This window comes from Marmota marmota, unplaced genomic scaffold, assembly GCF_001458135.2.
Source record: "Marmota marmota marmota unplaced genomic scaffold, marMar, whole genome shotgun sequence".
In the NCBI taxonomy this organism is placed as follows: Eukaryota; Metazoa; Chordata; class Mammalia; order Rodentia; family Sciuridae; genus Marmota; species Marmota marmota.
This window is the reverse complement of record NW_026000048.1, coordinates 18172244-18197041: the sequence shown is the minus strand read 5'-3', so window position 1 is coordinate 18197041 and position 24798 is coordinate 18172244. Positions and strand designations below refer to the sequence as shown.

General features: G+C 34.6%; 1 protein-coding gene across 1 annotated transcript in view; it reads left to right on the top strand.

Annotated features, from left to right (window-relative positions):
* Positions 1-24798, top strand: part of Plxdc2 (plexin domain containing 2) — a 433048-nt gene that overhangs the window by 328124 nt on the left and 80126 nt on the right. The window contains exons 7-9 of the mRNA XM_048812745.1: positions 4443-4542; positions 16482-16577; positions 16808-16889. Coding sequence (XP_048668702.1) covers positions 4443-4542; positions 16482-16577; positions 16808-16889 — 278 coding nt within the window. The remainder of the gene's footprint in view (positions 1-4442; positions 4543-16481; positions 16578-16807; positions 16890-24798) is intronic.

Sequence of the window (24798 nt, the reverse complement as noted above, 5' to 3'; positions counted from 1 at the left end):
CTCCTTTTTACTTCACTGGCCTTATTAAATTCATAAGTACCTAAACAATTCATTCAAAATTCAGCTTTCTGTCTCTTTTGCCTCTTTTATTACAATAGTGTAGTCCAAGCCACCCATGTCCTACCTGGACAACTATGATACACTCCTAACTAGTTTTTCTGACTCCATTTTTCCCCTACAGTCTTGATCACAAAAAGCTAGTATTTTTTTTTAAACCTGAAGCAATTCCTTTCCTCTACTTAAACCTCTCCAAAACTTCCTGTATTTTTTGGAATAAAATCCTATGCCATGGCTTGCAAGGAATACATACCCCTTATGATCCGCCCCACTATCTCCTACCTTTTTTAACATACTTGGTTACTACTTTTGCCCCATCCATGGAGATGACATTTCAATTCCCAAAGCACACCCAAAGCAATTCAGACAAGCCCTTCACATGTGCTGGTGCCTCTACCCAGAGTGGTTCCCTGAGTAACCACAAGGCAGACTCTTATTTCTTTTGAGTTTCTTCTGGAAAGTCACTTTATTAGAGGGATCCTTAGTGACTGTCCTTTCCAATAAATATTCCCATCCTTAACTCTCCACTCAGTTGACTTCATAGTACTAAGCACCTTGTCACATACTTTATTTTTTTTATAATTACTTGTTTTAATATCTACTTTACCCTAGAACTTTCTGAAAGCAAGATCTTTGTTTTATTCTCTGCTGTAACTACAGTGTCCAAAATAAGGATATCTGTTGAATTAATATCTGATGAATGAATAAATTTTTCCTATTTAATCAAGCAGCATGAACAGTATATATGTCTTTTGGGGGGAAATAATTTCTTTGTAGTCGACATTATTCTCATTTTTTCTACTCTGTACTCTCATATTAAGACTCAGAATTGAGACCTTTAAATATTAGAGGAGAGTGGTGTGTCAGAATTGGTATTTAGAAGTCATTGGCTCGTAAACATGTAAATTTTCAAAATTGGTAGCAATTTAGAATGTACCCCTTAACTACAAATGATGGTTTCTACCTATTTCTGCCCTTTTTATAGATGGCCAGAATATCTTTCCTTATAGTTTTTGTTTGGATCATTGTTAACAACTTACTTATTGAAACTTCAAAACATCAAAATCATTCAGTAGAGGGAAATAACAGTTTGAGGATTAAAAGAGTCTTACAGTTGTCTACAGTGATCTTCCTAGAGGGTTAGTCAATTCATCAGATAATTTTCAGTGATAGAACATTAAGTACACCTTAAGGCTATCAAGTTGGGTTTTGAATGGATTTTCCTCAGGTTAAATAAATCTTCATCTAGTTTACTTATACATATCATTCTTAGCTTCTATAATTCACAGACCAAAGAATAAACTAGATGATAAAAGAAATGTAGAAAAATATGGGGGTGGGTATAGAAAATGAAACTTTTCCACTGGAACATTCCTATCTTTCCAGTTTCACTGCACATAGAGAGAGATTTATCTGATTCCAAGAAAACTAGGAGGAAGAATGCCACATCAACTTATGCAGAAACACCCACAGGAATTTGTATTCGCTACTTGATCTTTAGCAAAGAATGTATTGGTCAGTATTGCTATGTAACAACTCATCCTCCCATGTAGCGGCTTACCCCAACTCCATTTCTTATTTCCCATAAGATACCTATGGATTAGGTTGGTAGTTACACTGATCTTTACTGGACCTTTGAGTGCCAGCCGTTTACTGGTGGATATTCTGGGAGCTGGCTGGTCAAAGGTGCTCCCTATTGGAAAGAAAGGTTTCCTTCCTGTGTCTCTCCCATGCATTCAGCTGAGCAGCAGGGTACCTTCCCTAGCTGTGGCAAGTTTCCAAGAGAGGAAATAGAAATTTGCAAGCACTTTTCAAGCTTCTTTTTTGCTTCATGTTTGTGGTTGTCTTCTTTTGCCATATGACTGAGCATCGAGTCAGAGGGAGAGAACATTGCAAAGTTAGAAAAGAGTCTGGATTGAGGCCATCCGTGTAATCAATCCACCCCAGAATAAAAGCACTGGAGAAGAGGGTTGGACGTGGAGACTAAATACAAAGGAAGGGGGTGAAAGGAAGGAAAGAGAGGGAGAAAACAAAATCAGAATGAAAGATGAAGAGAGGTAAAAAGGTGGAATGCCTAATCTGAAGGGAGGACACAGTGCTGGGAAGGTTATAGGAGCAAAGAAATAGGATCTGAAAAATAAGGTCTGGGGTAGACACATGGCATTCATAACAGCATAATAGTGTTTTTCAAGTGATGCTAATATAAGCCCAAATTCTGTTATGAAAATTGGATAAAAGGAAATACAACAAATTATTGCAGAGTAATCTGGTAAAGTATTCTGTAGCTTGCAAAGGAAAACTACAGTCGTAGTGCTGGAGAATGAAAGCCAGTGATAAATACCAGTAACAAAGCTTTCATACTTGCTTCTGAGCAGGCATTCAGGAACAGTATCCTAACCATTGAATGACTTTGTTTTATTAGGATGAATAAAATATAACTTGGGATTTTTTTTTATGTATGCCTTTCTATCCTTTTGTCTTTTCTTCCTTAAATGAGAGTCTGACTTATAAATATAAGTTAAATTTATATCAGCACTCCTGAATCTGTAACAATCTAATACCTCTGTTCATCAGTTTTCTGTTACTGTAACAAAATATCTGAAATAATTAACTTTAAAAATAGGTTTATTTTGCAACACAGTTTGGAGTTTCCAGTCCAAGATAAGATGGACTCATTGCTTTGGGCCTCTAAAGGGAATGCCAGATGGCAATGGGGAGGAGCATGTGGTACAGCCAGATTACCTAGCTCATCAATGAGGATGTAAAAGGGAAGAAGAGTCAGAGTCCCACAATTTCCTTGGATGGAAGGCACCAAATGACCTGAGGATCTCCATTAGGCCCTATGTCCTAAAGGTTCTAACACCTCTCAATATTGTCACCCTGGAAACCCAGCCTTTAACACATGGACTTTGGGTGGATGTTCCTTATCCAAACTATAGGAATAACCATTAAGAGGGAGAGTACATCTATTAAGGTTGAGTGTGGTTTAGTAAGCGACTACATAAAGTATATCAGGCTTTGGTTTAGCACACGGACTTTTAGGGACATAAATCTTTGGTTGATTTTGTTTTGTATGTTTCTGTCGTGCAAATATCAGAATATTTCTGGATGTTGATTGAAACTGGGGATACTGAGATGAAATTTATGATACTTTACCATTTTTAAAGAGAGGATGGATCGAAATAGTACAAACAGGGAAACTATTATTTTCCATTAATTTATTTCAAAATAATTCCACACATTTCAGAAGCAGTAAAATTTCTTCTTAATTTGTCAAATCTCCCTTTTGCAATTTCATGATATCACCGGGTGAAATGAGCAATGTGGTCTTTATTATATCTGTCTTCCAACTCAGCTCCCTTCCTTCCTGGTGCTATGCTGTTGATGATGGCTTGTAGGACAATGGCTGATCAAACATGTTCTTTGATGAATTACCCACAGATGGCCCACAATCTGCTTTTGCAACATAAAAAAATGGTGCATTTATTCTTCAGATTTTCTCTCTTGTCCGTTTACTTATTGAAGATGGTTTTATTACCATTTTTATTTCTATAAAATTGGTAGTAAAGAGAGTAATCCTATTTTCAGTGGAATCTTCTCTTCATCTAGGAAATAGGCTCCACAAGGATGTATCATTTATTAACTATTGCATCATTTTTGGTATATGATCAGTGTTTCCTAACTTTTCAAATGAAGTGTATGTCATATTCAGACTTTTGATTCTCTTAATGATTCAAATTTAGGTAATGTGACCTTGAGATGTCTCACTTAGTTTTTCCTAAGTGTTTCAACAAGACTGGAGAAACTCAACATCCATCCACATTCACTAAACTTAACGATTTAAGTCAATAATGTATCATATGGGACTTCTATAATACGGTAATCAATGATGATATTCTTTAGTATATATTCAGTAGTGTACTTACATCATTTGTTCTAGGTTTTAAGTCTAGAACTCCACGTGTAAGTAAGATCTTAGTTTAAACTACATGAAAATAAACATGAAATAAAATCAATTAGGAAAACAATTAGTAAGAGAAGAATCTCTATTCTTGACATTATAGCCAACACCAAATGCTTTCATGGTTTAACTCTTTGTGTGGTAAGTTTGTAGCATGGAGAATCAGTTAAATTGGTTGAAAATCTATGGTTTTCCATCTCAAGCAACCATCTCTAGGTCTAGGAACTCTCTTGTCTCTAACTCATCAAATGTCTCTAAATTGATGTTACCTTGAGGCATCATATATCTGTCTTCTGTGTTTCCTGCTCCTCCTCTACTCCCTCATCTCTGTCACCCAATTTTGTGCGTGGAGCAAGATGATCCCACTCCGAATGCCTAAAGGAAATTCAGGTCTAACACAAGTAATCTGCTTTTTCTTTTCCAGATTCCTGTCTTGGTCACACAGATAAGTTCAACCAATCATCCTGTGAAAGTGGGGCTGTCTGACGCTTTTGTCGTTGTCCACAGGATCCAACAAATCCCCAGTATGTAGAAGAAGGGTAATTGCAAAGTGTGAGCCTTCTGTGAGGGTAAATTATAAGAAAATTGATCTCAGGCAGATGTAACTGGACCAAAAAAAAAAAAAAATCACTTAGCTAATTGCTGCTTGTTAATTATACTGTGTAGTTTATAACTCCTATTGGGTTTGGCTATCTCCATTACCCTTGAACTAATAAATATAGGTGAGTAGGAATTGAATAGCTCAGGCAAGAATGGGCACTTTTGGATTCTTTGAGATAGTTGGCTGGGTTGAGCAGAGATAGTTTTTTTATCAACTAATAACTATAACAGTGACAGATTATTTGATTGATAGGTCTATGATTTTCTATGTTTATTTATTTATTTAAAATAAGTTGATGAGAAGAAAATCAACTTTGGGCTATTGTGTATTTAACTAGTTTAAGACTGTTTGAGAGATTAAAGGAAAATGAAATAATAAGTATAAATTTAAGTAAATGAAAGTTTGAGTGAAGTTAGACCTACCAGAAAAGACATGTGACATGTATCCTCCCCTCTTAAATCATTCTTACCTATCTAGTCTAGTTTATATGTTGTAGAATTAAAATGTATGTGTTATTTTGGACAACTGTTCATGATGTTAGAAAATCATGTTGCTTGGTGTCCAGATCTGTGGTAGAGAAAATTCTCCTCATGTAGGACACCCTGAGTTCATCCCCAACACCAAAAGAGAGGGAGGGATGGAGGGAGGATAGAAGGAAGGAAGGAAAATGTCAAAATGTGAACTGCATTTTGTAGCTGTTCTGACTGTGTAAATAGCTATCTTTTGAAACCATCTCAGTTTTTTCAACCTCCTTTACTTCCAGAACAGTACTGAAGAATGCTCAGGGTGTTAGTACTGGGATTTTTGTTTATTTGGGTCCTAAATGTGCTTATTTAAAAGCAACGGGCAATAAAATATATCTCAAGATTAGATCATTTCTCTCCCTTTTGTTCAAAAGATCTTTTCTTCTTTTATTTCATTATAGCCGTAGACTCAATTTATCACATGCGTATGCTGTTCGGTCTTGACTTGAGCTGATTCTGCTTAATTATGTCATCTCTCAAACACAGAAAGTAAATGGGGTGGAAACTAGACTTTTCAGAGCGATGGATTGGCTGGAAATGTTATAAGGGCTATCTAAGTTAAGAATGGCATTTAGATATGAACGTGCATCTTCTTTGGTGTTTCCCCTTGTTAGCTTAGAATTTGTGGGAGGTAATATCCAAGGGAATTGTTAAATTGAGGCAGATTTTCCAGAAACTAAATTGCATGGAGTACAAAACAAGGATATATTAGTATGTGCAGGCAACATAAAGGCATCCTGACAGAGCTCTTAAATAAGAGGCTGAGCCCTGGGAGAGCCAAGGTTGGCTTCTGTTTGGGGAGGAGTGTTCTCACATTCTTCCATTCAGAGGTGTTAAATCAAGCATGACTTGAGTCAATTATTGCACAAGAGAAAGGAAACACTAGTTTTAGTTTATTTGTTGGTTCTTTCTATGCCGGGAAGAATTTTATTTGTAGCTTGCTCAGAAAGTATTTTATTCCACATTGCTATCTTGATGTATTGTTGTTGAGAGAGGGGGAAAAAAACAGCAAAGTACAAGATAATTTTTAACAAATATATTTTAATATGGAAGTTTTATGTGTGTTCTCTAGGATAAAACTGTACTTAGAAGTCAAGGTTTCAAAATGCAAATTTTGGATGCTTTGTTTTGCTGTAAAAGGATAACTGTTAAATTTTAGGGAAAAAATATCTTCCCAAATGTAAATTTTATCATATAAATTGGCAATATTCATATGAATTTTGATCTAGATTATGTCTAACATTCAGGACTCAGCATTCAACTTAAAAGATTACTGGGACTTGAATTCAGAGAAAATCTTCTCTCAGATATTTTTGTTTGCTTAGGATGGAATTCATATTTCCTATTGACCTTACTATTCAATCCTGAGAAAATTAGCCAAGAAGGAAAGGAAATTCTGAGTCTCTGATGCTCCCCTCTCTGCCATTAGATGAGACCATATTGAATCAAGAAAATTAGAATTGATGTGTTCTACTTACTTAAAATTCACTTCAGGAACAGAAAATTTTAATCTCCCTAAAAACCTGTTCCCACTTCAAAAAGTGCAACAGTGTCTGTTATATGAGCTTCTGTGTAAGAGGAGAAATATATTGCATTGAATTCTCACCTAAAAAGAAAAAAAAAATTACTTATGCCAGAAATTTGGATAACCCCAGGTTGGTATAATACAAGTTATTATTTTTTTTCTTGAGAAATAAGATGACTAGATATCTGTATGTTCTTATTTGTACAATTAGAACTTAAGGAAATATTTAAGTTCTTTCCAACATTCTGTTCACATTTCACAACTGTTGCTATTTCAAGTAGCCCTTGCAGGGAATTTAAATATTTTTATTTTTGTTATGAATTTTTCTTTCTCTTTCCCTGAGTGGATTTAGGGAACAGTAGACCATTAGGCAAGTAATGGGCAATCTCATTTCTTCTGTATTCCAAGAAGCATTGCATTGAATCTGATTCTCATAAGATCAATTTTCTGTCCTTTCAACTATTTTAGTTACATGGGATATAGAACCCAGGATTTTGGTACAGCCAAGCCATGACAGCATGAAAATGTGGGTCACAGCATTGAGACTAATTTTTCTCAATGGAATCATCATTACTATACCATTCTTATCAGATTTGGTGAAGATTTGATCAAGCAGTCAATAAGCTGTAAATGTTTTTATTTATTTATAACTAAGCTTTATCCCTACCCATCATCATCATCAACAACAGCAAAAACTTCATTTTTTTTTCTTTAGTTTTTAATGGCTTCCAAGCTGGGTGCCATGAGCATGCAGGAAATCCCCACTTGGGAGGCTGAGGCAGGAGGATCATGAGTTCCATGCCAGCCTCAGCAACTTAGCAAACTGCTAAGCAACTCATTGAGACCCTGTCTCTAAATAAAATACAACAAAAAAGGGCTGAGGATGTGGCTCAGTGGTTAATTGACCCTAAGTTCAATCCCCAGTACCAAAACAAAACAAAACAAAACAAAACAAAAAAAAACTTCCAAATTATAAATTGTTTCAGTTAACTTTTTGAGCATAATTAATTAAAGTGGCTGGTTTTCTATCCAATAAGTTCATGAGTTTTTAGTAAACTGATAAATAGTTCCAAAGTTATAAGGAAAATTATTCACTCTTTCCTCTTCCCCCCAAATTAAAAAGCATATGGTAAAATCAATATTTATAATTAAAAAAATCAAATGAAAGATAAAATGTATAAGGGATGTTGTAATGTGAATATTGGTCATGAGGCCCTGAATTTATTATTTAATTCCTACAATTCTCTTTATATGTATAATGAGCATCTTGGTACCTAATACAGTGTGTATTGAGTCTGCAGCAACTGACACAAAGTAATCAGTGTGCTTGGACGTGGCGAGCAGTGCTCTTTCCCCCATTATCAGCATCACTTTAGGTGACAGTAATAATAACAGATGTCATCACCCAGCCTGGGTGCCCTTTGGAGTGGGCCCACAAGGAATTTCCAAAATATCACTTGGACTCAGTGTCAAGAGGGAACTCTCAGTTGGTCTGATTATGACATTGTGTAGGTTTTTTTTTTTGTTTTTGTTTTTTTTAGTGTCTCCTTGTAACTTTAGTATGTTTCTGCAGTGTGGTCTTGTGCCTCTAAATCGCTTTCTGTTTTTCATAAAATATTTCTGTGATACTTTAGGGACAGAAAAATATCCCAGAAATCAGTTGTTTCAATCTCTACAGAAACATATAGAAAAAGAGTCTCCATGTAATGCCTTCAGTTATTCATTTCAGAAATATGAATATAAATGTATATTTAATACCATTAGAAGCATAGTGCATTTGAATTCAGGGGAATTTAAAAATAATGGAAAACATAAAGAAGAAAAAAGAAGATATACTAAAAAAGAGTTAACAATATTTTCATGTATCTGTGTCTTGTTTTTCATTTACAGTATTCATGCACACAAAGAAAAGTGGCATTATGCTATAAATATTTTTGTAGCCTGTTTTTCCCTTAAAATATACAACACTTTTTTTTCTACACTGTTAAATATTTGTCTAAAATATATTTTGGGGAGGGTACCAGGATTGAACTCAGGGGCAGTTGACCACTAAGCCACATCACCAGCCCTATTTTGTATTTTATTTAGAGACAGGGTCTCACTCAGTTGCTTAGTGCCTCGCTATTGCTGAGGCTGACTTTGAACTTGTGATTCTCCTGCCTCAACTTCCCAAGCCACTGGGATTACAGGTGTGAGCCACTGTGCCTGACAATTTTTATAAAATATTAATAGCTACAACAAATCCCTTTATTTCATAATATATGTAAACTTTTCCTTCACTAATTGGTCTATATATTATTTCTCATAATAATTTAACAATGCTGAGCATTCTTGTTTATAAATTTTTACATGTATTTGATTCTTTAAAAAGAATTTGTAGATGTTCAGTGCTGATAGTGTTTTGTATGTATTTGACAAACTGTTTTATGTAAATGTACCAATAGCCTCTCCTATGAGCATTATATTAAATACCCCTTTTCAGATAATATCATTTTTTAAACTTTGAAAATTTGATAAGCAGTACTTAGTATTGCATTGTTGCTCTAATTGTCTTTTGATTGCCAGAAACTTTTAATATTTTCATATAGTCATAGATCATTTATACTTTTCATAACGTTTGTTAAATAGCTAGCCTTAAGAAATTCCTTCTCAGTCTCAGCTTATGTCCTTTCAAATCCTTTTGCGCATACTGCAGAGTTCTTTCCGGATACAAGCATGATTCTTCCTAGTACCACTTAGGTCTCTCCTTCAATTTAGTATTTTGAATTCTAACCTCTAGGTGCTGAGTGAACTTCCACATCATATCACCATGATTTCTCTACCCTCTGAGCTTAATGAGCATAGCATTTCCAGCAAGAAACCCTTAAAATCTATGCCATGTGGTTCTTCCATTTGAAAAATTTAAGGCTGTGTTATTTTAGTAGTGAGAAAGTGGCTGTAACACACACTTGCAGAATTCTAACAATAGAAACCAAGAGGGATAGTAAGTGACCTAACTTGAATGGCTCTACTACAAGTCATAGTAGTAACTGTTTCTGAATCCCTGAGAATATTCCACTTTATTCTGCTCACCTGCACTTGGTATTTTCTTAATGGCAAGTCCTTTCTCATTAGCATCTGCTCCTTTAAATTTATTGACATTGTTCCTGCTACACCATGCCTTTGCTTTCTAGGTTATTATTTCACACTCTCCATGAACATCTTCAGAAATAGAACTGACAATTAACTTGCAGAGCAAATATATTTGACAATTTCTTAAAAGATCATTGAACTCTCAGTAATATTTGTATATAATTTGGCACATGTGGACTTATTTTACAGAGCTTCCGGACCATGTGATGATTTTTCAAATAAGTTGACCAAAATTATTTAGGGTGTCAATAAAATCACATTACTAAACAAGAAAAAAGAGTTCTGGTTATTAATATACAAAATATTTTAAGCTTGAATTCTTAAAGAAATAATAGCATAGATCAATGTGCTCTTCCAAAGATTTTCCTGTGCTTCTGATTGTGTTTTGAATCTGACCCTTTTAGCAGGATCTAGATGGATACTGTGCACTTGCACTGTGGCTAGCAAGCCTGAGAATTTGATTTTTGTTTTTATTAAATTGGGTGTAATTAATTACATTTACATTAAATAGCCACATGTGTCTTCCATCAATAGACCATAAACACATATTTAAATAAAATAATTACTTATTGAATTTCAAGTATGATAGCTACCCATAACATTCCTTCTTTATCCTTTGCTTTTTATAAAGCCTTACAATATTAGATATGATTAAGTGGCAAATTTTTAAACTATAACCATTATGCCTGATTTTCCCTGTAGAAAATAATTCTTACTTTTCATTTGGTGATTGAACACATCCATTATAATTACTTAGCAAGTATAATTTTTTAACATGTGATCAAAACTATGGAAAACAGACAATCATGGAGAAACTTAAAAGTCTTGTTTTCTTTCATAATATTTTATAGAATCCATTTCAAGCCGTTTCAGATGTACTGAGCCTCATTTGCTTTTTTCAAAGTTATCAGGTTTTTCATTCATTTGAGGCCAGATCAATCCATACATCTTCAGTAAGTTGTCTCATCTTACCTTTGCTCTCCTTCAAATAGAAAGCCCTTCAAAATTATTAATTCTGCAGAAGATAAAATTGCTTCCCTTTACAGCACAATTTCATTAGGTTAGACGCTTCTCAAGTATTTACGAAATCATAAAAACTCCAAAAAGGGATAAATGGAAACCATGATATTTGAGGGAAAGGAATAGCCTCTGATGAATAACATTTTGCAAAGTGATATCTTATTATTTTAATTCATACATTTCTAACATATTCTATATATTCACCCTGACTTGATTATGATGGAGAAGTAAAAGTTTCAAAATTTGGAGGACATTAGAAATCACTGATCAATCAATTTTAACACATTTGAGAATTTTTCTGAGTTTCTATGAATCGAAAAGATTTCTTCCCAGAACTTGTAGGCAAGCTGTTTCTTTTAATAAAATTTATTTATTTATTTATTTATGCATTCATTCATTCATATTTCATTCATACTGAATTCTGAGAAGAAAAAAATTATCAATTAAAAGTCGTCATACAATTGATTTATTAAATTTGAATTATGTTATTTCTAATATAAAATCTTAAATTCACAAAAAGTATCTTAATACATTATTAAAATTTCAAGGCTTTGAAATATTCATTTAATAAATGTGTATTTATGGTTATTTTATAAATAACAGGATTAATTAGTATAAAAAGAAAAGTCCAATTTAATGTGCTTCTATTTTATTCAAAACAGTGAATAAAAAGTTTCTTGCTGAACTCCACTCTGAAGTTGCTTTACTCTAAAAGATACAGGAAATAATCCCAGGCAATACTCAAAAGCAATCTAAAAGTCAAATTTTTCTACACAGCCTCATCTGCCTGTTTATTTTAAATTACAACTTCATATGTTAGATTTTCTACTTTTCTCTTTCATATTTGCTTTTGAATTTATGTTTTTCCTCACCTTAATTATTTATTACTTTCCCCCTATTACATAAGAAGTATTTCTGTTTTAACTTACAGTTTCCTACCACACAGAGACTATTTCTATTTTTAATTAATATTCATTTTACACATTTATAAATATGCCTACACATTAACTTTTCCAGTTGAATTTTGCTACAGGGTGTTTTGGTTGTTAAAAATATAGGTTGTTTTTTTTCTTTTTCACATGAGGACCAAAAAAATTTAGTGACTTAGCACTAAATGTTATGTGTTTGAGTATGTGTGTGTGTGTGTGTGTGTGTGTGTGTGTGAGAGAGAGAGAGAGAGAGAGAGAGAGAGAGAGAGTGTGTGTGAGAGAGAGAGAGAGAAATTTTATTTTAAGATGAAGAAATCTTATATTTTTATCAAATTTCATTCAATGAAGTGACAATCTTTTTTATTTTTGGAAGAAAATTATATTTAATAACTGAGTTTTAATGACATGAGATTCAATGACACTGCAAATGTATTAACAGTATCTCATAAGTCTCAGGAGCAAGGAGGCACCTAGGAGATACCTGTTCACCCAGGCAGCTTGGGAAAATGGAACCATGATGTTAGTCACAGGTCTGTAGTCCATGTGCCACAGTGGCCCACTGTCACAATGTGCCCTGGTTTTGGCTTTCTTTTGGGGGGCAAAGTGATTTTTGAAGGAAGTCAGGAATTGCAACTGGTTCAAGCCATTATTCACATATATGTGGAAGGAAATGTGAGGATCATTCAAGATCATATCTCTGAGGCTGGGAATGTGGGTGTGGTGGCTCATGCCTATAATCCTGACAGTTCAGGAGGCCGAGGCAGGAGGATCACAAGTTCAAATCCAGTCTCAGTAATTTAGCAAGTCCCCAAGCAACTCATTGAGACCCTGTCTCTAAATAAAATATAAAAAAGGGCTGGGGATGTGGTTGAGTGGTTAAGGCCATTGGGTTCAATCCCACGTACCAAAAAAAAAAAAAAAAAATTTCCTTCAGGCATGCTCAAAAAACTTATGACATCTGGACACTGAGGTTTCAGTAATGTCCTGAAACTTTGTAAGCAATGAGGGAATGAGAGGAAAACCAAAGAGGTTTTGATTAGCACTTCATGGTAACTTAAGGTTTATGTAGTTTTATCTAATGCTTAATTACATTATTATTTAATAGAATTAGAACTACCAAGGGAATTGAGAATAAAGGTTGAAGCTAATGCCTTTTTTATTTCTATGTATTTTATTTAACAATTCCAACTAGCTAATTCTGTTATTGCATTGTGTTTTCATGTGAGAGATTGTAACTGCTATGAGTGTCCTTTTAATCTCAAGAGTCTCTTTTTTCCTGAGCTTCATGCTGAGAATGAACCTTGTAGCTAAGCAATACACGCTACTTATATTAAAGAGTACTCAATAATTGGTGCTGTGAGTTGGACTCAATTTGAACTAAAAAAGAAATAAGATATAATCCTATGGAGCCAACCATTAAGCATTAGTAACACAAATAAAGGAATATTAGCAAATTATTTATGAGATAATTCAGACAATATTTTTATAATGTTTTTGTAAATGTAAGTATAGGCTATTTAGGAAATTACTCAGATCTTCTTTGTGTGAATGTTAGCTTTTTAGAAAGGCAAATAAACTACATCATGGCTTATTATGCCACAGGATATTCATTAGTCTGTGTTCATTTCAGTCAAGATAGATATAAATTGGAGAGGATTGTTGGTGTTTTCATATGGTAAATCTGTGTCTCTCCTGCTGATAAGTGATCTGACTTTCTCAAACATTCAATTCAGTATTTGCACTTCAAATCATATTACCTTAAGAGATCAATCACTGACGTCTGTTTTCTGTATGTATGAATCCAGTCAGATTGAATTTAATTTTTTTACTTTACGAAACTCTGATGGATGAGTAATGTACTTAATCTTGGTTTTGTAAGACACTAGTTGAAGTTGTATTTCCACCACTAAGACTAAAAGTTTGGTGTTACTTTTTTTGGCTTATTTTTCGAAGAATGCACTTGAGCTAAATCCATTTCTGGAATCCAATGAAAGCTCCTCACATTGGCAGGGCCGACCAGTAACTCCTAACGACTTGTTTTTGACAGAGGTGTCTCTGAAATTCTGCAGAAATGACCATTTGGAAACTGTCATTGATTGGCAGGTCATCAAACAAAAATCATTCTCATTAATTTTGGTTTTGTTAAATTAATCTCCTCCTAATAGTTGGAATATCCAAACAGGTAATAGAACTAGCATAGAAAGATCCCTCTTTCCCTTACTTTGTATCCCTGATCAATAATTAACTCCCAGCAGTTTTCTAGTCACAGTCAGTAGCTGAGTTTTGTTTTTTTTTTTTAACTATAGAACATAAGTACTTTATTGCAATAGGGAAGCATTCACCTCTTCCCTCAGTTTCTGCAGAGAAGAAGAAATGATACATGTGGATGTCTTGTATCATGTAAATAAGGGTATTCCTTTCCAAAGTGCACTACTTACTTTTGAAATTTTCACATTGTATTTTTTCCCACTTCTTTACTATATGCAGTGTTTCATGCAGGTATGGCCATTAGTAGTGGATCAGGTAGCTATGACCCCTTCCTGACTGGGAGGATTCTAAGTTCCTAGTATTCTTTCTATTGTTTCTTCCAGTGAAATCCCATGTTTTAAAGATTTTATATATCAAATTGCATATATTGGTTAATGACTGTTTTCTTTTATTATCAAAGTAGTTGAGGTTTTTAAAGTATAATACAAAATAAATGGAATACTGTTTTCTTAAGCATCAATTAATATCATAGACTCTGCAAGACTTTTTAGCAGGAAAACTCAAGAACACCCATCCTAGTATTTGATGGAAAAACCATATTATTTATCTACTTCTGAGAACTCAATTGCTTAGCAAAATACTTGGGAAAGAAATATATTAGGAACTCATCCTATTTAGACAAAAGCAGGAAATTAAGCAATCATTTTATTTGCCTTAAAAGTTTTTTTTTTTTTTTTAAAGATACCAAGGTCCATATGCCTCAAGGAACCTTATGTAATGAAACCAGCATTTTCTCTAATTTTTGATGTAGTGTATCCTTTGAAAAATGTATATGGTACTTTAGGTTATATTAAAAAAATAGTTGGATTAGAATTTTTAACCTGTTTTCTAGTCTGATAACCTAAACATATTTTTAGTGAGTGGCTCTAGTACAAGTTCCAGCCTTGAAAAATCTATTTTCTTTACCATCCTTCTTTCTCTTCTGGAGTAGAATTTTGTGGTAAATAATGAGTAATGGGTGAAAGGATATCAGTGGAGAAAGTAGAGATATATGATAGCTATAAGTAAACGTTTGGCCTCCTTCTGCAACCTCCTGGATGTATCAGTATTTTTCTTTTACTGGACGCATTTACTAAAAGGCAGCTCACTCTCCTATGGGCCATTCTGCTCTGTATCTTAGAGGAGATCATCATTGGGTCCTAATGACTTCAATGCAAATTTAATTTCCTCTGAGATGAGAATGGCGACAAATATCTAGAAGCTTGATTCTAGAGCCTTAGTGTGATTTTTTTGAAATATTTATTTTTTAGTAGTAGTCGAACACAATATCTTTATTTTATTTTATTTTTATGTGGTGCTGAGGATCGAACCCAGGGCCTCACACGTGCTAGGCGAGCGCTCTACCGCTGAGCCACAACCCCAGCCCCCTGAGTGTGATTTTTGTGTATTTAGATCTATAGAAAGTTAGATAATTATATGCAGTATATAACCAGCACAAATTTTGGTTGCCACATTGGAGTTAGACAAAAATTATATCTGACATTTAAGTGTTCGTTCTTATTCACTGTAAAATATGTTTGCTTATATTTATCTGATTTCTAATTATTAAGGTTATTGCCAAGATTTCCATTTGACTTCTTCCTCAGGGACTTTGATGGATTTGTTGATAAATAAACTTCATGAAATATAATTCCTTATATAAGCTATATATTAATTATGTATTAATTATGTATGCTATATGTTAATATACAATAATACCAAATTTTAAAATTATTTTTCCTTTTTCCTCCAACTTTATCTAGGCATATCTGCCAAGTAAAAATTCTGTATTTTAGACATACAAAACAATGATTTTGCTATAGATACACTTTATAAATTGATTATTACAATTATTCTAATCAACACATCTGTCTCCTCACGTTGTCACAACTTGTATATGGTGGGTGAGGACACTTAAAATGTATATGTTATTAAATTTCACACATAATAAAGTGCTATTAACTGTAGCCAGCATGCTACATAAAATTGGTTTAAACTCTGTTTTTACTTTTATCAAAGGATTTTATTTGAGACTGTTAAAGCAGTCACATTGGTATTCTGGTATTCACTTTAAACTGTGAAAAATTTTAACTATTACCCATCCCTAAAAAGTTCACTTCAGCTCTAGTTTGAGAGACAAGGTGTCATCATCTTGCCTTCCTGTGTCAAATATTTCAACACATATAAATCTATCAAGAATAGATCTGTAATATCCTGAGTGATAATGAGTTGGAGGCCTGCTAGCTAAATGAGAGGTCCAAACCCTAATCAGCCTTTACAACTTCATTGATAACCATACTTCTGGGTAACTAGACACAAGGTTTTTAATATTTTTAGTTTTTTTAATAATCTATTACTTTGTAGGATGAAGCTTTATTTTGAATCTTCATCAAAAGTGTCTAATTCTACATCCAATATTAAAATGCTCCTTTTTTAAGTGGGGAAATTTTAAAGGTTGATTTTCTTTCCATTTTTATTCTTATAGATGTTCGAAGAAGAACAATTTATGAATACCACCGAGTAGAGCTACAAATGTCAAAAATCACCAATATTTCCGCTGTGGAGATGACCCCATTACCGAGTAAGTTAATGTGTGAACACAGTTAGTTGGGAAAATGATTTTGCAAGCCTGATGATCCAGTCTATTCAGTAATTAATTATATAATTGTCTTTGGCATGCCTGCTTATTTTGATCCTGAGTATGTATAGGGATAGATGATTATTTTTATTTGGTTCAAGCAGACTCCCCACCCCTACCCTGCTCCCCTTGCCTCCCGCAGTTAGTCCTGATGAGTCTCTTCTATTTCCTAGCATGTCTTCAGTTTAATGGCTGTGGCCCCTGTGTATCCTCTCAGATCGGCTTCAACTGCAGTTGGTGTAGTAAACTTCAAAGGTAAAAAAATAATACAATGAATCCTAAAAATTTACAGACTGTTGCCTCTTCTCTCCCATTGAATTTTAAAGGTATGTCAAGTGTGTAAATTATACATACACTAACAAGTGTATATATGTGAAAATATATATATGCCATGACCAAAATGCTAGAAGAAGAAGAAGCGCTCAGAAGAGAGGATTTTAGAATATCCCAATGTCTGAAGCTCAAAATGACTAATAACCTTCATAGTTATAGTTATTGTAGTTGTAATATTTTTCTGGCATACATTTATAATTTTCTATAGATTTAACATACATGATGACGTAGTTGCTGAATCTATAAATGATGATTTGTATCCATATACTAAAGAAAGCATGATCTGAGATACTTTTCCCAGAGCAAAGATGAATTACTATAATCACCACTTGCAGGTGTTTAGTGAATTCCTATTCAATATCTCAAATTTTATTACTGAAGACTAGAGATGTAATTTGAGGCTGACACTATCTGACCTTTACATAAATATAACATGTGGCTTTGACCTCACATTGTGGCTGATTTTGAAACTTAAGCTGTATAACTTGCTGATTGTCAAAAAGGTTTACTGATTTTTGTGGATGGTAAAAAAGGACTGTCTGGTCCCTAGAGTTTTTCTGACATTGGATGATGTGGGAGACATATGATGTAGAAGAGCAGATTGCTGTTCCCTGGTGTGATAAATGGACCCAGTTCCACTAAACACTTGCAGACATTAATGTAAACTGAGCTGATGTAGAGGAGAAAGCAACTACCCAAATACCTGCTTAGTTTCTGAAAAGGGGATTATAACCTTGGTGGATCTGGGGAAGACTCTTAAGTAGATGTAAAGATATTTACCTTCTGTTGGAAAGACCAGATGAAGGCTTATAAATGTATTCTGTTATTTGCTTAACCATTTTGTGCATCAATTATATCCCAGTTGCTTGGAACACAGCAGTAAATAATAGCAACATGGTTTCTGCCCCCCCATGGGGTTCCAATCTGTCTGGAATAAGTTCCCTTCTGACCTTCAGAGTCTATGAAAAATCAGCCACTTATGGTTTTAGGCAGTGGATGCTGCTGCCATAGAGCATCAGCAGTCTGTGTTTTATTATTCACTAGCTGCAACATTTGTCCCATGCTAAAGGTATGATGAGAAGGGCTTCTAAAGTCATTGAAGGGTGGAAAAGAGAGTGTCAATTCTTTGATAACAAGTACTCTTTAGGAAACATTTTTAACTTGCTAACTTTGGGGCAATTGCTGCAATATTGTGACTAGAACAAAATTACTTATGATAACTTCAGTTTTGTTTTCAATTTAACATGTTGTTCTAGGATTTCCCTTGGGAAATGAATTTCAAATAATGGAAAAACAAGCAGGCAGTTAGCATTTTTCAAAACAGATTGTAACTTAGTTATATATCCAGAGTGGGAGGAACTGCTATAAAATCAAAGGTTGATGGGCATTTATATTTACATTTTGTGAAGATTTCATAAAGATTACATGCACATTAAAAGTTAATCAAAAGCTGGGTAGCTACAACTAAAGGGAATCTAAAGAGCTAGGATTTTAACATGTATACTTCAGTTATACTGAACTCTGAAATGAAAAAAAATGCCCAAAATGATTAAATGGAAGAACCTGATTGACCTTATTATACCTATTTCAAGATCAAGTTTAGTGGTCATCATCCTGGGAAGACCTCTATCCCTAGCATTTAGCACAGGACCTGCAGATGGTTATTCATTTACCTCCTTTGCCAAGTCCAGGTCTGTTAAAGGAAAAGACCATAGAATGTGCCTGGTACTACAGAAAGATGAAGGAACAAATCATTATTAGGTTCCAAATAAATATACCATGATTAGGTTTTTCTGAGGCCAAAGGGTTTCCCAGGATGAGGGACTTCTGATGCTAAAGCCAGAAAACCCCAAGGAAAACCCACACACATTGACCATCCTGGCCAGAAGATGATTATCCTTGACTGAAATAATGTTATAATAAATGTAGGATTTGGAGACTTATCTAGAAACATACATACCACTAACATTTAAAAAAAAAAAACAACTCTGTATTGTTCAATGGAAATACACGTGTAATTTTTCAAACAAGCAACTTTGGCAATCAAAATATATCCACAGATTGGAATCTGCTTCCACTATTAACATTTTCATTTTATTAAGATATTTCTCAACCAGATATTATGCCAAGGAATTTTCAAATATTACCCTTAAAGCCTTTTTGTAGCAGAGGAAACTGGGGTTGATTGGTGATGTTGTCTGTGCAAGGTATCAGACCTCTTCAGTGAAACTTTGGAATTTAACTTTGATCTGTGTGACTCTCAACTTTTGATCTCCTGAGCTCACCTGATTTGCCTCACACCTGCCAGGTCGATGGTGCATTAGGCAAGCTAATCTTCACTGCTTTCTGGAACATGGTAGACATGCTACTGGAAAAACAAATCTTTTTGTAGTTGACACTGAAAGAAAGTTACATGGTTTTGAAACTGGCATTAGAAGAATGTAGAAGAGAATCCCAGTATGCCTAAGATGCCTGTGTAATATTGAAAACATAATTCTAATTCCTTTACAATTAATGGAGGAAAGAAAGGTAGCAAGTCATAGAAATACAGGAGGAATTCATCACAAAAGATTACTTTAAAAAGTACAAGTTTTCTGTATGTTACTGTTTGGTATTTTGTTGAATACCAAATACCAATGATTTCTTGGATTTATTTTTAATTCTTCAACAACCCAGTTATACACATAACAAAATCTGTTTAATTAATTGGCTTAACTATGGCTCATTGCACTTTTGTTCAACTTAATTTCCCCACTGCATTTTATTAATTTCTTCTTAGACCTGTGAGCTTCAAATCTTTGCTTTGCAGCCCAGCATTATTTCCCTAGACCTTTTAGAGCTTTTATAGAAAAAAAAATTGAAACAAGAGAAGTCTTATTCTGAGCAGCACAAAAATTGCCCCTTTGTTGTTTTTTTTTTTTAAATTTTTTAATTTTTCTCCCACCGTTCTTATTTTCTTCTGTGCTCATTTGTCCCTGAATGATAATTCAGTTGCTGGTAATTACTGAACTCTCAAGTTGGGCTTCCTCTAAAAAGATAAGATGATTTTAATTGGTTGGTTTGTTTCCTTTAATTCCCATTTTTTTAAGGGAGCAAAAATTAAAGCAAAATGTTTGTAATGGCTTTTCTAAGGTCCAAGAGGGTTGGAGTTATAGGAACATATAAGGGGAACCATGCCTGAAAAGTACTTATTTTAAAAACTTGGGAAGGGTTTGCTTATTTCCACACAATAAATTGAGAGGACTTGAATCAATCACTTTCAATTCTTCCTTGTATATTCACTTAATCAACAACAAATTTTAAATGTCTCTGTTCAAGTTACTATTTAAGATTGTGCATTCAGTGGTGAAGAGAGACCAAAATCACTACCTGATAAAACTTATCTTTTTAGTGAGAGAGGATAGATTTTAAGCAAACAGATATGTAACTAGTAGAAGTAGTAGCAATGAGAGCAGGGATAAAGGAAATAAATAGGACAATGTTGTCAGCAATATAGCAAAGTTGATAAGAACAACAAGAGTTTTACTTGTTGGTGTCATTTTTAATTGACCTTGCCCTGTTAGAGTTATTGATCGGATCAACCATCATTATCTGAATTTTTCAATTGAAAATACATATGACTCTTAAAATACTCATGTATCAAATACTTTCCACATACTGGGCACAGATCAAAACACTGAGGTAGTTAGAATAATAACAAAGTAGTAGTCAAAGCCAGGGTTCTCATGGAGCTTGGAGTTTAGCTTAGTAAGCAGAAAATAAATGAATTGATAATTAAGCTCGAACTCCAGATGGTAGTCAGTAATGTACTGAAGTTGAGGGAGCTGGTATTTGCTGTGGAGCGGTTGGCCCGAAAGACTTCTGGGAAGAGGTAATGATGAAACTGAGATTTGAAAGGTAGGAAGACAGCCTCTTGCATTTCAAATGGAAAAGCAAGTACAGCTGCCCTTGGGTGGGCACAAGCTTGATCTGAGGAGGGAGAAGCCCCATGAGTTGAGAGTAATGTTAGCTGGCATGAGGACAGGGTGGTATCGCATGAAGTCAGAAAGATGGACAAGCTCCCAGGACATGCATGGCTTTCTAAGCCAGGAGTAGTTTCATTCCCAGGTTAATGGGAAGCCTTTAGATTTCAGATCTTAAGCAGGAGAAGTGATGAGACTTTTTTACATTTTAAAACTATAACTCTGGCTGCTCCAAGGAGAGTAGATTTGTTTGTTTGCAGGAGGCAGGTCAGAATGAAAAGGAAGAACATGTGTAATAGTCTACAGGAGGGATGTGTTTGAACATAGATGATAATTATGGGAATCATGAGAAAAGGATGAATGCATGTTGTATTTTGGGAGGAAACAAGTTGCTTGCTAATGGGTTAGAAGCAAAGGAAGAGGGAAATGTAAGAATCAAGAATACTTCTTAGATTTATTTCAGCAACATGATAGGTAATGGTACTTTTTTTGAGATAAATAAGATGGCATAGGAAACAAAGACTAGAGGGTGGAGAAATAAATAGTTTGTTTGGGGACAAGTTAAGTCTGAGATGCCCATCAGACCTCAAGTGGAAATGTTGAATAGGTAGGGATACATAATCCAAAAATTCCAGGAAGGAGTTATGGGCAAAGCTTCAGATTGGAGAGTCATTATCATATAGATAGAGTTTAATTCATGGAACTGAATGAGATCAGGTATGGAGAGAGTGTAAATTGAAAGCCTAAGAGGTTCCAGGCAGTAGCTGTGTGGCATAGCATAATGAGGTGGGATGCTCATTTTTCCTTACATAAAATTATCTTAAAAGTATATTCACATGCATGCATGTTTTTGGAGACAAAAAATACCTATAAGAAGATATACAAGAGGCTAGCAACAATATTTGTCTCTGGGGAAATGGAAGTGAACAGCATCAGACATGAGAGTGTGCATAGCTTTTCGTTAGGGACTCTCTTGTGTGACTTGAATTGTTGCCACCAGGAGTTGAAGGAAGGATGAACAGGCAAAAGAGAAATAAGGGACTATAAGCTCCTCTAAGTAGGTAAATATAGCCTTACTCCTTTCAGCATCTTCTGTACCCTGCACCATGCCTGACCTAATATAAATGTCCAAAGCATGTGGTTGAACTGAATAATGCAGAAAATTGAGGCTAGACATTTCTACTTTCCTGAGGATTCTAACTGCTTCTCTGGACTATATCCATTTATTAGTCTCAGTGTCAAAAAATTGGTATAAAAAGAACTAAGCTGATGTACAGCATGAACTGCCAACATTTACCATTCGGTGTGTAGCACTGTGCTTAATCTTGTGAGACCATCGCTTGGTGCCCCGCTTTTCAAAAAAAAAAGTTGCATCTTATATTTTCTTGGATACAATCAAAGTTATAAAATTGATACTTGTAAAAATCTGGGAGTAAGTATGTTCTCTTTCCCTTCTGTCAAAGGGTAAGCAGAATAGGGATACCCATCTAAGGGGTAAAGACATGCATTTACCAAAGAGTCTTACAACATATTTATTTAAGAAGAAGTAGAAGACGATGGAAAGACATTTCCTAATAACTCCTCTATATTTTTTCAACCTTCTTATTTCTGATGCATTTCCTTGAGTGTATCTGGTGCTGACCATTCTTTTCTAGTGAACGAAATGGTTTCCTTGGCAGCAACAAAAAGAGGAACAGGGGAAAAAAAGTATCACACATAATATATTTTTAAAAATTCTGAAAATGTATAAATCAGAAATATTGGCTGATAATTTATTGAAGATATGAAATGTGTTGTCAATTAAAATTAATTATGGTGAAGAAACCCTTCTTATATAGGTACAGCTAATGTTTGAAGGTAGAATGTATTTGCATCACACATTCACCCAGCTTATAAAAATTAACTTACATAAACTTGGGAAGAGAGAGATACAAAGGACAAACTTAAATAGTGTAGCAGATCCAGTCTTTCCCAATCAACAATCTTATACATTTAAATGACAGTACCAGGGACACATGAATATCCTCTTTCCTTGGTCTTGTTTCCATGTGCCCCTTAAAGTGGGCACATTTGCAGCAATGATATAACTCTGGTGCATAAAGAGTTAGTGGGTATTTTCCATATCTCATAATTCTAGAAGTAAGTCAACAACTTTAGTGTCAATCAAAGACCCACAGTCCATTCTGACATAGCAGCAAGAACTGGGTTTATTAAGAGACAGTGTGTTGGGCTCCTGTGGGATGCTCTACTGAGGAAATACTTGGCATGTTTCAACTCTGATTTTGCCTTTTTACTCATATCAGAATCTAACTCTCCAGCAAGAGGCAACTCTATTGTCATCCTTTGGGAGATGACAAGGTAATTTTGCTATACAGCTTAACTTAGTCCAAGATCATAAGATTCAAAAGAGAGAAGCAGAAACCCACAATTGTTGAATGACAAGCCAGATACTGGCCAAGAGTGAAATTTAAAAATTAAAATAAATCGGCAGTTAGAATCAGTATAATTGTACCTGTTCGATAGAATATTTCATAGCCTGGACAAAACCATAACCTGTAACCCTTTGACATGATAATCTGAGTTTGTATTTGAACTACTTGTAAACTAAAAATTTACATGATTCACATAAATAAATTTATTAGCTTGGGTGATTAGGTAAAAGTCTGTACATAATAAATAGATGTAATTTAGGAAATCAAGGAGCCTTGACCCAGAATCTATTATAACCTCAGGCTCATTTTAATGGATTGGGATGGGATAAAGTTCTGCTTGCAAAAGCACCTAATTTCAAATGGAAGAGTTTTACAAGCATTTATTGATCCATGTTCCAATATGTTGACTTTCTTTCAAATGGAAATCACCTCTATTTGATTATCAAAATCACTGAAAACTAATATTTCAATAACCAAAACTATTAGTATTTTCAGCATATAAATTGAATGTCTGGTTTAAAACATAAAATATGAATCTATTTATAACTCTAAGGATTGCATTTTCTGACCTTTGATAAGAAGTATTTCCTTGCTGAAATATCAGATCCAACAAAATATTCAAAGAAATTTTAACTAGAAGCTTTATTGTCTTATTGCCTAGTCATCCTAGATGTGACAGGAGAAAATTGCTGTCATTTATGATTGAAGATATCAGGAAATCATTAAGCTTTAATTATATACAGTTAGCAACAATGGATAAATTGCCCATGGATCTGAAACTGATGACCCCACTAGCCAAAGTCAAGACTGTTAGTGTTATAATTTGGATCTGGAATGTTCCCCAAAGGTTGGTGTGTTGAAGGCTTTGTCTCCAGAACAGCAATGTCCAAGACAAGGCTAGGGTGGGGAGTAGGGGGCTTTTGGCAAGTGAGTTGATGATGAAGGCTCTGACCTTATCAGTGGATTAATCGATTGATTGCTGAATGGACTATTGGGAGATGGTGGATACTTGGAGGCTTAGAGTTTCCAATGTCTCAGTCCATAGATAGCCAAGTGCATTCCTCAGGTCTCAAGGTGCTGAGCATCATGGTGGAAGAAGTATGGCAGAGGGAAGCAGCTCACATGGTAATCAGGATGCAGAGGGAGACTTCTCTCATCAGATAAAAATATATGCCCCAAAGCTACGCCCCAGTGCCCTACCTCCTCTAGCCACCCACCTGCTTCCAGTTACCACTTAGTTAATTCCATCAGGGAACAATTCATGAATTAGTTTAAGCTCTCTGAACCAAATCATTTCCCCTTTGAACCATCTTGCATTGTCTCACATGTGAGCTTTGGAGGACCCAAACCATTAACATAAACCATTAATTCCACAAACCATAACGTTGGAGGAATGCCTTGAACATTATATGTTGGCATTCCTCCAACGTTATGGTT